We start from the raw sequence: 14,847 nt of genomic DNA on the forward strand, positions 1-14,847 counted from the left end.
ACCCCCTACCGGAAGAAGAGGCAGCAACAGCTCAATACCAGGACTTATCCGTATGTCTGCACGCACTGCCCAAGGACAGAGACAGATAGGAGTGTGGTGCGCAACTCTCTGCGTGTGTTCGTGAATGGCGTACCGGACACCCCTGTGGGTCATCGGTTTATTAAAACAAATATATATATATATATATATATTATAAGAAATAATTTTGACAGTAACCCTCCAAAAAAGTATTCATAAACATTTTTAATTTCTATATGTAGCCTACTATGAAGCTAAGTATTTGTTTCTTGGGCTTCAAGAATGTGACTCATCAAAGTGCCTTAAGCTTTGGAAAACATATAGGCCTAATTGAACTGATTGAAAGTAAGGGGACATCCGTAAACAAATGCTGTCGTCAAGGCTACACTGGCGCCAGTGCAATAAGTGGAGTTTATGTTTTCAATGCGCATTTCAGACTGAGAGCATAATGCTTCGTTCTAAGGTAGTTCTTTATGAGTTTAGTTTAGAAAATGATCTCTCCGGAGAAGCGACAGTTAGAGAGATGGTTAAAAACAACTTGATTGCCAATGCAACATCAACAACTGGGCAGAATGGAGTGGTGGTTCAAATACAGCAATTCTGCAACATCTTTAATTGAGCCTCCCGCATTCTCCTTAACAACACCTGTTTCAACACGTCACATAAATCGATTAATTGTAGGCATATATGAACTTCTGGGACAGGTCGTCTGTATACTGGACAGCCAATACATTGGAAGATGCAAATATCAGCAGTCCTTTATCTCTGGTATATCTAGTCATGCATCATTCAAGACTACGTTTAAATTGTGTGCTGCTTAATGAACATATAATTCACAAATGAATGCCTCAGGAGGATTTAAGAAGACCAGGGGAGTATCTCAAGTTAGATTTTCGTGAATTTACCTTGATTGCAGCCCATGTGTGTAGTTCAACAATAAATAGTGGCTAAATGTATGACTACGTTTTCCTCATTGTTAGACTATTTGATGTATAATTTGTATTAAAAAAATGTATAAATATAAGCTTAATGTCGGCTGAATAGTGTATAGATAGTAGGCTACACTGCGTAATGAAACAATCCATACTAAGCTAGTGTTTTGAGGGTGGACTGTAGTATTTGGCATTAATAGACGGGTTTTTGCTAAACAACTTTCTATCCAAGCTGGGAGGAGGCTCAAGGATGGCTCATGTCATATAGGTTCAGATAGGCTATACAGGACAGTTGAATAATTAGTATGCTTTGGATCGAACATTTATTTTACAATATGCAATGTTTGAATTTCCAACTTTAAAGATGAACTATGCAAAAAAAATAGTTAGCCTATTTTCAGATTATATGACAAAACAAGAGTTTCGTGTAGAGAATCGTTGTACCATCTAAACCGCTGTGAAATATATTTTCCAAAACCAAAATTGTATTTTCAGATGTTTCGAAGCTGGTGTACAAAACCGAAAGTAAAAGATGCAAAAGGTAACTTAAGCACAGGAAGCGTAGAAATAGCGCATGTAGACCAGATAACCTAGTGGTTAGCGCATTGGGTTAGTTACTGAACGGTTGCTGGATCGAATCTCCGAGCTGACGAGGGGAAAATCTGTCGTTCTGCCGCTGAGCGAGGCAGTTAACCCGCTGTTCCCCGTGCGCCGAAGAAGTGGATGTCGATTATGACAGCCCCCGCACCTCTCTTATTCAGATGTGTTGGGTTAAATGCGGAAGACACATGTCAGTTGAATGCATTCAGTTGTACAACTGTCTAGATATCCCCCTTTCCAGATCTACCGCTTCTTAGACTTGCTTTCAATGAGAATGACATATCTATAATTCACATTTCTATGTGAATTTGGTTGGTTGCCCAAAAAGTTACATATTGTGTAACAGTACAAATTTAGACCGTCCCCTCGCCCATACCCGGGCACGAACTAGGGACCTTCTGCACACATCAACAGTCACCCTCGAAGCATCGTTACCCATCGCTCCACAAAAGCCGCGGCCCTTGCAGAGCAAGGGGAACTACTACTTCAAGGTCTCAGAGCAAGTGACGTCACTGATTGAAACGCTATTTAGCGCCCACGCTAACTAAGCTAGCCGTTTCACATCCGTTACACTCACCCCCCTTTTGACCTTCCTCCTTTTTTTCCGCAGCAACCCGGGTCACGGCACCAATGTAACAGTACAAATTTAGACCGTCCCCTCGCCCATACCCGGGCGCGAACTAGGGACCTTCTGCACACATCAACAGTCACCCTCGAAGCATCGTTACCCATCGCTCCACAAAAGCCGCGGCCCTTGCAGAGCAAGGGGAACTACTACTTCAAGGTCTCAGAGCAAGTGACGTCACTGATTGAAACGCTATTTAGCGCCCACGCTAACTAAGCTAGCCGTTTCACATCCGTTACACTTGCAGCTTTAATTACTGAACAATTAATTACATTTTTGACGTCAGCCAGCAGTCTAAATAATGGCAGCCTTGTGACACCTTGTATAGTTTTGTGAAATGTTAGGCTTAACGTGAGAAAATGAACTCTGACTTTGCAGGGGTCCATAGAAACTGCATTAGGCAAATGCCAGTGTCTTTCTCTTTTTTTAAGTGAAGGGACGGGTTATGGTTGGTTACCAGGGTGTGGTATCACCATTTCCATTTCCTGCAGATGTGTGAGACAGGGTTGGGGTTCATTCTGACTTGGGCTGCAAATTGCTCTTTAATTCTAATTCAATTGAATTTTAATTGGCCACACCCCAAAGTAAAAATATTTTTAATTGAATGAAAGGAAGTCGAATTTAATTAAATTAATTTAAATTTAAATTAATTATTCACCATAGTAATGTTTATTTTGACATCATGTAGCCTATGGTTACCAATACCATTTAGCATAAGGTTGAAACATTACCTTTTTTAAACTCATTAGTGGTCACATTCTAAGATCATGTTGGGGGTTGTCTATGATTATATTATTTAAATAATTTCCCAGAATGCATTAGATCAAACTGCAGTATGGAACGGAACACTAACATCTCATGACAAGGAAAAAAACACATTGAATTATAATCAAGATAGTATGCTATTTGAAATGGTATGTGTATTCATTGCATTAATAAGTGACATATCTTTTTGATAAGATTTGTCAAATGAGACTTTCATGTTTCACATCTCAGTTGAATTGTTTTGAATTAAATTCTACTTCCTACAATTCAAAATGAATTAATTTTAATTAATGATGTGGCCAGTGAAACTTTGCATCTGAAAGTCCAATATCTTGAAAATGTAACTGCTTACATGCAAAACATTTTGGGCCCATATCAACAGTGGACTAATGAAAATATGAACATATATTTTTTTATTTTCCCTTTAATTCATTTTCTTCAGTTCTATAATGATGGCATGTAGTTTTGATGTGGAGCGCTTCTCTCCACTTCCAAGCCCCCCGTGGATTGCTATTCTGGGCATGTCTACTCTAACTACAATCTGTGTCAGCCACCACCTCCTCCCAATTCTCATCCCTCCATCTTCTGTCTGCCCTTATCCCACTATTCCAAACCACTCTCGGTTTCTCTGTGCTCTAGGGCCTTCGCTTTCAATCAATAAAAGGAAATACATTTGCAATATATTCCCATTGAGTAATACACTCAGATCAGTGATAAAGTATTTATTCAGATGTCTCTATAGGTGGCTAGTCTCCTACAATGAGCTGCCCTAGCATAATCCAGCCCTGTTGTTGTTAAGGGAACAGTGGGTGGGCTAGGCTGCAGCATCATGACTGGGGGTGTGAATGGATTAAAAATAGACTGCTATTGTGCTGTTGCAGTATGAACCTATAGTGACCAGGTACAACCACTGAGGGGCAGTGCTGAGTATAGATGAGTCATCAGTGTGCAGCAGGAACCTGTTTGCGTTACACACACACACTATTTATTAGCTTTTATTAATTTTTCTTTAAAACAGAAAATGAACATTTCACAATGACCATTTCTCAAGCAAACCCTCACATAAACCTTTCCAACACCTACAAAAAGGTATCAAAAGTGCTCCATAGTGTCAATACATGTTCTTCTCAAGGTTTTACGTTTTTTCCTCCCTATGATAATATCATCTTATTCTTCTAATAATATTTATACAAATACCACATTTTGTACACGGTAGAAATACACGACCCAAACATCCCACACTTGGAACACTCGCCTCCACCCTCCTACTTCATGCAGTAAACTGGTCTACTCTGACTGGGCCCCAGCTAGGGAACAAAGCAGTGTTACAGTCTGAGGGAGTGTGCAGACGCCTGGCCGATATTACAACACATGAATCATTAAATACCCACTCACCCCACCCAAACACTCATGCTATAACTAACGCCTCATTCCCAAAACCTCTGTACAACCCTCATTAAACACCTTTCGAACTCACAAAACTTTGATACAACATCCACTGATCCTTTGACAAAACTCTCCCCTGTAGCTGCATCTCCAGCCTAAGTGACAGGGTGTGGGAGGGCAAGGGGGGGGGGGGACTGACTCCGAGGCTGAGCTGCAGTAGATCCATTTACACAGGTTTGAATGACACCTGTATGGTCCATTATTCCCACTGCTGAGGCACTGGGCTTTTCTCCTCCGCTCCAATGGGAGGCACTGTCCTCTCCAGGGCCAGTCAGTCTCTGGACTGGTAGAAGAGGATGTAGCCTGACTCAGAGTTCTTGGAGATCTCAGAGGTGAGGCCATAGAACTCCTCTATGGCCTGGGCGTCTATCTTCTGCAGAGGGAAGGAGAGACAACATGGATCAGTGGGTTCGCACAAAACAAAAGGGCGCACACATGTATGTTCTCCCACACACACACGACTAGCTTACCTCTACAATGTCGTCATCAAACAGCAGCCAGAAGTCGTGACTCTTCACAATGGCGATGTAGTGTCCTCGGTTTGGGCCACTGAAAACAAGACAATGCAGTCATGGACACACTCACACTCTTTATGGTCAGTTTGGATACTTTTAGACAACCTTGTAGACACAATACTGACCTCCCACAATGCACCACGACAGCGACCAGGTCGTAGAGTCTCTCAGGATTGGTTGCGTCTCCTGAGGTGTTGAAGAGGCGGAGCTCCAGAGGGAAGACGACGCGATAGGACAGCTTGGTGTAGCGCTGCAGCTGCTCCATGTACTTAAACCTCTTCAGGTGTAGAGCCAGGATCATAGGCAGCTTCTTCACACGCATCCTGGGGGCGCACACACAATACCTTATAGTAGCGATAAAAACTTAGCAAAGAATACTTATGTCCACAACACTGCCAACACTGACCTTTTGTGTGCCTCCTGTTTGCTTCTACATTCTTCACAGTAGTACTTATACTCACTGCAGAGAGTCTCTGTGTTACTAAACCCCCTGGAGGGAGCGAAGGAGAGAGAGATCATGGTACTTGGAGTCACATGGAGAAAGGAGCAATACACAGGTCATTCAGTATGTAATGTGTTATTGTAGTTAGGTGTTGTAGATGTTACCTGAGACAGTGTGTGATGGAGGTGTTCTGTTCCACGTCCACTGACAGGTCCAGGAAGTCTTCATCTTTGCTGCTGATCTGTAGGGAGAAAACAACAGCAACAACAACCTGTGATGACTAGAGCCAGACAAAAACATCATTCAATCTATCTTCATGCCAACAGAACTTGAGCCTGCCTTCTCTCCACAGCGTATCACAGACAAGTATTGCATCCTGCTGACCACAACAACAACAGAGACATCAGTAGTTGACATGGGGAGTCAGACTCAGACGGTAGGTACCGTTTCGCAGGTGAGGCAGCGGGTCTCGTTGGTGAGGGTTCCCTGGAAGATCTCATGGACCCAAGTGGAGGGGGGCGGGGTGTTGCTGTTGTGGTTCTGGGAGTCGAGCGAGCCATTGGCTAGACGGCCGTTGGTCTTGTCCTGCTTCCTCTCCTCCTGCAGCAGGTCAGCAATGGTGTTGAGCAGGTAGTTCAGGAACTCATGGGCATCCTGTTGCATGTAGTTGTCGAACAGCTCTGCAGGGGTAGAGGATAGGGGGAGGGAACAGTGGAGAAATAGGAGTGTGTCAACCTCATCCCTCTTACTCCTGCTGTAAAAAGGTCTACACCCACAACATTTTCAACCATCCACTTCTTTCTCTATCTCCCCCCTCCTGAACGGCAAGCATACTACAGCCCTCTCACCATTCTCCTTGCGTAGGCGCGTGATGAACTTCTTGGGTGGTATGACTCCCACCTTCCTCTTCTGGTTGGCGATACTGTGGAACAGGTCGGCCAGGCAGGTCAGCAGGTTCTCCTTACGTCGGGGCTGGCTGCGGTAGGCCAGGATCTTCTCCCGGAATGGACGGCAAAAGTACAGAGCCTGCAGCACCGAGTTACAGTAGCAGGTGTTCCCAAACTGCATAGAGGGGGAAATACATGAGGAATACAGAGAGTGAGGCTGAGAGCTGGATGCACACCGATTTTAACCATCTATATGAAGAAGGCACATGTGATCTGTAACACAGATTATGCAGACATGTGCATGTGAACTACGGCACTCTCACTTACGTTGACCAAGCCGAAGTAGTGCTCGTTGACAGGGAACTGCTCTGAGCCAATCTCTTTCTCCAGAGCGGAGGCATTGGCGCCCTGGAACACAGAAACAAAGTGCTGATATTTTTTAGCATAGGTCTATGTGAGTGTGTATCAATGCTATTTCATATCCAATGCCAATGGCCGTCAGTGGGAGTGCCATTCTTAGATAATGGAACATGACTGACATAAGCAGCTGTGCAAATGCACTGCAAACAGGATTTCCTGAGTAGACCTACATGGCCAGAGGTTGGTTATGAACACAAAAAATAAAATAAACAAAAACCCAATGCATTGTCCAAATGAATGACGTCTGACAAGTTTGCCACACTAAGGGGTTAGCAAGACACGGAACAACATGTCTGTCTTGTCTAGCAATCTAACGCGCAGCTGATCATGTAGTCATCCACTGTGTTCCAGAAACAGCTCGAAGTGGCTTGGTTTTCAGGACGATAACTCACTGTATCATCCATCAGTCACAACATTGTGTCACCGTAGTTAACTAAAACTAGCTATCTGGAAAGTTTGCTACCTAAATTATTATTGACATCCAGGAAAAGTACAGGTGTGAGCAAATGCATTTTCCAATTGTGACCATAAATTAACTATGGTGGTTGTGTCCAAATGCCTTGACACCCACACTGTTTTACTGCTAAATGAATGTGTAAGCTAAACGCGGTAACCACAGCGGTGCTGAAGCCGCAGAACTATGCGGTGCGGTCAGTAGGTCACATTGTGGGCGGATATGAGCACAGCATTTGATTTATTGTTTTCGCTAATTAAATGTAAGATCATACATAAACAGCTAATATATAACAATGTAGACCTACGCTACGATATTAACGTAGCAATCATAGATAGCTAGACTAACTAAAGAACGTGAAACGAAAACAAGATTGTCGTGTCAGTGAAGCTACTTAGCTAACGTTAGCTAGCTAAGAAAAGTGACTGGGTAGCAACCGGAAAGTAGAAGATTTTAACCATCTTCCCTGCCACGCAATATAGACACAACACAACCGCGGTTGTCATGCCATCCTCACATCACTTTACATTTGTGTAGTAGATGCCATTTTACTCACCATGGTACAAAAAGAGGCAAATTTGGAAACTGTCATTAGGATTTCCATTCGCCCAGCGCCATCTTCCACCCAATCACCGCGCGGAGGCGAGGAGGACCCTCATGAGGGCCCACTGCTGGACTGGCGATGCGAGCTCCGCTTGGTCTTAGCGCCGTGTTAAAAAATATCCATCCGATGTCCATGTTCTGTGGCGTACATTATATGAAACGCACACATATGCCCACACGTGCAATTCCTGACACAGCTGTGTAGAGATTGACGACTGTAAATCAATGTCAAACCAGAGTCAAGCTCACTGAATCTTTGATCAAGTTTTGAAAACGATTTTGAAAAAGTCTAATTTACTTGTGTAGCTAGCTAGAGTATATAGCTAGTTATATAGCTAGCAATCTGCCACGGTCAGCAGTTCATACATAAAATATTTCGATTAGGCACAAGTACAACAACATATGCATTTCTCCCAATAATTTTGCAAACAAAAGTTGTAGCTAGCTATCAGATGAGTCGTTTCCCACACAGTTAGTTCACTGACATGACGCTTCACAGTGCGTCAACACTCCAATAGGAAGTAAATATTATCTGATCTGAAATCATCATTTTACCCAACCCCGGTGTGAGTTTAGGCATTAGGGTATAAAATCAACACTGACATTAGATCAGCGTAAAGAGGACAAATCCATTCGACAATTGTATTTTTGTTCAGGCAATATGAAGGCACTCCTGAATTCTATTTCAGAAGGAGGAGTTTCGGGGCCTTCAATCTCTCTTTCCGCTGTACCCGCCATCTTGCGAGCAAACGGGGGTAAGATGTGTTCCGTTTTACAGCCCGTGAAAGCATAAAATCTCGTTTTAAATGTATGTAAAGACATTGATATAAGTGTGTTAAAGCATACTCTACATTTGAGGCCAGAAATAATCCATTAACGAACGTCTGTATGGCATATATTGGCATGATGAATGAATGAGGTAGCAGCGTGGCTTCACATGTGGGCCTAGCCACTGCAGTGTACGCTAAATTAGCCGGCTTTTAGGGATTTAAAATGGCATAGCCAGACAGCAAGTATGTCACGAACCGTAAAATAACAACTGTCACGTTGAAACAAAGTTATCTTGTCAATCAGGGGAAATGAAGCTCTATCGGTTTTGGATAGTTTGCGAGCTAATTAACTGTAGCTAGCTCTGTGTCATAAATCTTGTATTTTGACGTTGCCATATTTGAAATGTCCCCTTGTAATTTTAAATTATTAACGTTAATGTTAGAGTAGCTAAGCTACCGGTGTGTAGATTTTCTTTGCATTTAAGTTAACTTTGTCAACAGATTGCAGTTGTCAGGTGACGGTTAGTCAGACCAGGGTATTGTAAGCTAACTAGCTAAATGTCATAGAGAAAATGTAATTACGTGACTTGACTAATTACGTGACTTGACTAATTACGTGACTTGACTAAATCAGTCTACATAATTCTCAGCCACCCTTGTAACCTTACATTTTTACAGCCACTGTAATAAATAATTTATACTTTGCCATTGGGTTTCTCTGACATTTGAATATCCATGTTCCAGTAATCAGGCATCATGACCAACACAAGAGGCAAGAGGAGGGGGACGAGGTACATGTTCAGCCGTGCCTTCCGCAAGCATGGTGAGTTCATATCAAAACGACTGAAGATCTGTTGGAATGCCTTAGGTCTCTTTTTAAGTTATTTAAAATAAATAACTCTGGGCTAGGGGTGTTTCTGGCATGAATCCACACTGGCGTAGCCTTCATGAATTACTCTTGAGTCCATCTTAGAATGTCGTTTTGTTTGGCTGTGTATAATATATGTGCTTTGTTCCTCAGGCCCCATTCCCTTGTCTACATACATGCGTATTTACAGGAAGGGAGATATCGTTGACATCAAGGTAGGCTTTGTTCCACCTTTCTGAGTGTTTACTGGTAGTGACTGCACTTACAATGAATGAGTTATGTTTTTCTCTTTGGACTTCCCCCAAGCAGAATTCTTACGATTGTGAATGTCTCTTCCAGGGTACAGGTACCATCCAGAAAGGAATGCCTCACAAGTGCTACCACGGCAAGACAGGTAGAGTCTACAACGTAACCCAACATGCTGTTGGCATCATTGTCAACAAGCAGGTCAAGTAAGTACAATGTGTGGAGGGGTATGTCAAATTGTCACTATCCGTGTCCTTTCCAGCTTGGCCATGGGATGTTCTTATATTGAAGTTGCATTTGATATCTTTGTAAGAGAAGGTTTATGTTTGCAGAAGTCTGTCGCATCTGAACCCCATCTTCACTTTGAAACCAGGGCTGACCTAAGTGGTCATTCACTTGGGGGACAGTATTTGTCCTTCAGCACCCGGCCAAGTACTTACTGTATGTTTGAACTAGGGTTGTTGGAGACTCCTTTTTTATTTAAAAAAAAAAAAAAAAAATTATACAGATTATTTCACCATTCATTGGAAGTGTAATGTTTTCTGTTAAGTCAGGATGTCAATTGCTTTGTTTACATGTCATAGGTAAGTGACCAGTAGCCTTTTGTATGTTTTGCAGGCAACGTCTCTGAATTTAATTTCCGAGCTGAAAGCTATGTCCCCTTCTCTCTGTAGGGGTAAGATCCTGGCCAAGAGGATCAATGTGCGTATTGAGCATGTGAAGCACTCTAAGAGCAGGGACAGCTTCCTGCAGCGTGTCAAGGAGAACGAGAAGAGGAAGGTGGAGGCCAAGCAGAAGGGCACCTGGGTGGAACTGAAACGCCAGGTATGGAGAGCACATTTACCTGGGCCATTAGCAGTAATGTTGAAATGCTCTAAGTGTCCTGTACACCCTCCAGGACCATGTTTGTTGGTCACTATTCTACATAAACAGTCCAGATTGAAGATATAAAATGAACATTAATGCTGATCTAGTGGAATGTTGCGTAAATACAGTTCTGTTGCTTGGTTGACGCATTCTGTAATGTTAATTCATCCATGTCATTATTTCTAATACATAGTCCTTTGAATTGTTTGTATTTGAAGTAGTGACATCTCATCTAAACTTATGTCCTTTCCTCCTGGTCTCCCCCTGCAGCCCACGGCTCCTCGTGACGCCCGCTTCGTCAGCACCAAGGGCAACGAACCCCAGCTGCTGGAGCCCATCCCTTATGAGTTCATGGCATAACTGTGCTGACCAAAATAAAACATGTTTATACACAATGATTTGTGTGGACCTGAGTCTCTTATGCATGGATGCGTTACACCATGGCTTAGTCATTATTACTGCATGTCAATGACTGGGAGAGAAAGTGGGAAGATGGAGTGTTTAGTTATAATGTAGAGTCTAACCAGGGAGATCAATGTTGCTGCTGTCGTTCAGTGATGATTCTTCTCCATTGATCAGAGTGAAGTGAAATGCTATTTCACTGGCGAGCACAACAGTCTCAAAGTACACTAAGAATAATACACTTGAGTTACCCAATCCCAAAAATGTACATGTGTAGGGAATTGCTTGCCCAAAATAAAGCAGACAATCTGGGGTATATTGAGTAGAATAGCTTGGACATGTCAATGTACAAGGCAGACCTGATTTGTGCCAAATTCTCAATCTATTTACACCATTTTGAACTTTGCACCCTGTTCAATGTTCCCCTTGAATGTCTGTTGGAATGACAGTCAGTCCAGCAGAGGGCAATGTGCACCAGGATAAGTGCCTTGTTACTTAAGCTTATGAGCTCTGATGGGCTGCTTTGGTTTTCAATGTGAGAAATTACATTCCCGTGACTGAATACCCAGGTACCTTTAAGCATGCTGATGAACAGATACTGGGATTATATTTCCAGAGAAAGCAATGCACTAAACGGTGATTGTGTCCTAGATGACTCCACTCTTGGAAGATGTCTCAGGGAGAGAGATCCAAAATAAAACATTTACAGATCACACATGCATATTTCACACCTGTAGATGTGAAATAGGACAAATTTAAGCACCTTCCACATGAGTAGAGAACACTGATTTGACAGTTTGAGCACCAAATGTCCTTCAAGTACAATCACACCATTCGCTGAGAATCAATAGAGTATACATTGCATGCATTGTTCTTCAGGTGTTACATCTTTCTGGTTATGTGACCATGCAGTCACACTGTTGTGTGTGTGTTGTGTTCTGCAGTTTTTGTGTGTGACTGTGTACTCTGTGATTGGTGTGTGTAGTGACCACCCCTGTCGTATCTTGACGTGTGCTGTTTAATCAGTGGAGGCTGAATGGCTGACTGGATATCTGACAAACACTGTATGTTATCTCATCCCACCTCAGTACTTTACCCAATATTTACCCCAATTAGGACCAGTTTCCTGAGATGGTAGCAGCAGCTGGAAAGGTTATAGTAGTGTAGAGAGGAAGAGCACAAACTGACTCTCGAGTGTTTAAAAAATGTTCAGGTATAATGAGGCATATTGTGAATTTAAGATATGACAATTTATCACTTTACTTTTTGAAATGTCCACTACAAATGGCATTTCTTGATAACAACTCACTGAACTAGTCCTGAGATATTTGTTTACTAGAAACAATTTGAATATCAAACTCACAAAAATTGTAAGTCATAATTACACACTTTTTTAAAAAAATGTACTAATTTTGACTCCAGATATTTTTTTAAGAACCAGGAAAATATAGTGGTCAATATCACAACCCCACGCGTGATATCATTGAAAATGATATCATAGAACGTCTTTCCAAAAGGACAACCGGACTTAATACAGTGGCATGTATGGCCTCAGAGATACGGACTTAATACAGTGTCATGTATGGCCTCAGAGATACGGACTTAATACAGTGGTATGTATGGCCTCAGAGATACGGACTTAATACAGTGGTATGTATGGCCTCAGAGATACGGACTTAATACAGTGTCATGTATGGCCTCAGAGATACGGACTTAATACAGTGGTATGTATGGCCTCAGAGATACGGACTTAATACAGTGGTATGTATGGCCTCAGAGATACGGACTTAATACAGTGTCATGTATGGCCTCAGAGATACGGACTTAATACAGTGGTATGTATGGCCTCAGAGATACGGACTTAATACAGTGGTATGTATGGCCTCAGAGATACGGACTTAATACAGTGGCATGTATGGCCTCAGAGATACAGACTTAATACAGTGGTATGTATGGCCTCAGAGATACGGACTTAATACAGTGGTATGTATGGCCTCAGAGATACGGACTTAATACAGTGGTATGTATGGCCTCAGAGATACGGACTTAATACAGTGGTATGTATGGCCTCAGAGATACGGACTTAATACAGTGGCATGTATGGCCTCAGAGATACGGACTTAATACAGTGTCATGTATGGCCTCAGAGATACGGACTTAATACAGTGGCATGTATGGCCTCAGAGATACGGACTTAATACAGTGGCATGTATGGCCTCAGAGATACGGACTTAATACAGTGGTATGTATGGCCTCAGAGATACGGACTTAATACAGTGGCATGTATGGCCTCAGAGATACGGACTTAATACAGTGGTATGTATGGCCTCAGAGATACGGACTTAATACAGTGTCATGTATGGCCTCAGAGATACGGACTTAATACAGTGGTATGTATGGCCTCAGAGATACGGACTTAATACAGTGGCATGTATGGCCTCAGAGATACGGACTTAATACAGTGGCATGTATGGCCTCAGAGATACGGACTTAATACAGTGGTATGTATGGCCTCAGAGATACGGACTTAATACAGTGTCATGTATGGCCTCAGAGATACGGACTTAATACAGTGGTATGTATGGCCTCAGAGATACGGACTTAATACAGTGGTATGTATGGCCTCAGAGATACGGACTTAATACAGTGGTATGTATGGCCTCAGAGATACGGACTTAATACAGTGGTATGTATGGCCTCAGAGATACGGACTTAATACAGTGGTATGTATGGCCTCAGAGATACGGACTTAATACAGTGTCATGTATGGCCTCAGAGATACGGACTTAATACAGTGGTATGTATGGCCTCAGAGATACGGACTTAATACAGTGGCATGTATGGCCTCAGAGATACGGACTTAATACAGTGGTATGTATGGCCTCAGAGATACGGACTTAATACAGTGGTATGTATGGCCTCAGAGATACGGACTTAATACAGTGGTATGTATGGCCTCAGAGATACGGACTTAATACAGTGGTATGTATGGCCTCAGAGATACGGACTTAATACAGTGGTATGTATGGCCTCAGAGATACGGACTTAATACAGTGGTATGTATGGCCTCAGAGATACGGACTTAATACAGTGGTATGTATGGCCTCAGAGATACGGACTTAATACAGTGGTATGTATGGCCTCAGAGATACGGACTTAATACAGTGGTATGTATGGCCTCAGAGATACGGACTTAATACAGTGGTATGTATGGCCTCAGAGATACGGACTTAATACAGTGCTATGTATGGCCTCAGAGATACGGACTTAATACAGTGGCATGTATGGCCTCAGAGATACGGACTTAATACAGTGGCATGTATGGCCTCAGAGATACGGACTTAATACAGTGGTATGTATGGCCTCAGAGATACGGACTTAATACAGTGGCATGTATGGCCTCAGAGATACGGACTTAATACAGTGTCATGTATGGCCTCAGAGATACGGACTTAATACAGTGGTATGTATGGCCTCAGAGATACGGACTTAATACAGTGGCATGTATGGCCTCAGAGATACGGACTTAATACAGTGGTATGTATGGCCTCAGAGATACGGACTTAATACAGTGTCATGTATGGCCTCAGAGATACGGACTTAATACAGTGGTATGTATGGCCTCAGAGATACGGACTTAATACAGTGTCATGTATGGCCTCAGAGATACAGACTTAAAACAAATGTCCACTAGAGAACAAAAATAAATTGCTGGGTCTCGGGAGGCAGTATAACCCTCTGTTATCCTTAGCTGTCTCCCTAAGGGCAGAAGGTACAGACACCTGCCTTATCAAACTGGTGTAATAAGTCTCCAACAAGCTGAACGAACACAAGCTGGTGTTACACATGAACCCAAAATCAATGTGATCAATCAGCAAGGCACATCCAAATCCCTGCTTATTGATCAATATAGACTACATTGAGGCCTGGGTGTTGTACAGATAACAGTATGGTGTTGGGACCTACTGTTTCACCTATCTTTCTTTC

The 14,847-nt window shown here is 42.6% G+C and overlaps 2 protein-coding genes across 2 annotated transcripts; one reads left to right on the forward strand and one right to left on the reverse strand.

Moving 5' to 3' along the window:
- Window positions 1-3,919: 3,919 nt before the first annotated feature.
- On the reverse strand, window positions 3,920-7,735 carry LOC110489668 (ubiquitin carboxyl-terminal hydrolase 12). The gene is made up of 9 exons (XM_021562421.3): window positions 7,661-7,735; window positions 6,558-6,638; window positions 6,192-6,405; window positions 5,788-6,023; window positions 5,508-5,584; window positions 5,308-5,391; window positions 5,027-5,224; window positions 4,857-4,935; window positions 3,920-4,759 (listed from the first exon to the last, which is right to left on the reverse strand). Exons 1-9 carry the CDS (start codon window positions 7,706-7,708, stop codon window positions 4,658-4,660), a joined length of 1,119 nt encoding a protein of 372 aa, XP_021418096.1. The 5' UTR covers window positions 7,709-7,735; the 3' UTR covers window positions 3,920-4,657.
- A 688-nt stretch (window positions 7,736-8,423) lies between these two features.
- Window positions 8,424-10,851, forward strand: rl21 (60S ribosomal protein L21). Its single transcript, NM_001160637.2, is given in 6 exon segments — window positions 8,424-8,462; window positions 9,222-9,300; window positions 9,499-9,560; window positions 9,685-9,797; window positions 10,266-10,416; window positions 10,729-10,851. Coding segments are annotated over 5 exon segments (483 nt in total). The 5' UTR covers window positions 8,424-8,462; window positions 9,222-9,233; the 3' UTR covers window positions 10,819-10,851.
- The last annotated feature ends 3,996 nt before the right edge of the window (window positions 10,852-14,847 follow it).

The sequence above is a fragment of the Oncorhynchus mykiss genome, chromosome 15 (assembly GCF_057628025.1).
Source record: "Oncorhynchus mykiss isolate SJ-2025 chromosome 15, ASM5762802v1, whole genome shotgun sequence".
Taxonomy (NCBI): Eukaryota; Metazoa; Chordata; class Actinopteri; order Salmoniformes; family Salmonidae; genus Oncorhynchus; species Oncorhynchus mykiss.

Coding starts and splice junctions, on each gene's coding strand:
- LOC110489668 (XM_021562421.3), bottom strand. CDS start 7,708: ATGGAAATCCTAATGACAGTTTCCAAATTTGCCTCTTTTTGTACCATG. Junction 6,024..6,191: donor GCGCCTACGCAAGGAGAATG/GTGAGAGGGCTG, acceptor CTACCCCTGCAG/AGCTGTTCGACAACTACATG. Junction 4,936..5,026: donor GTCGTGGTGCATTGTGGGAG/GTCAGTATTGTG, acceptor TCTTGTTTTCAG/TGGCCCAAACCGAGGACACT.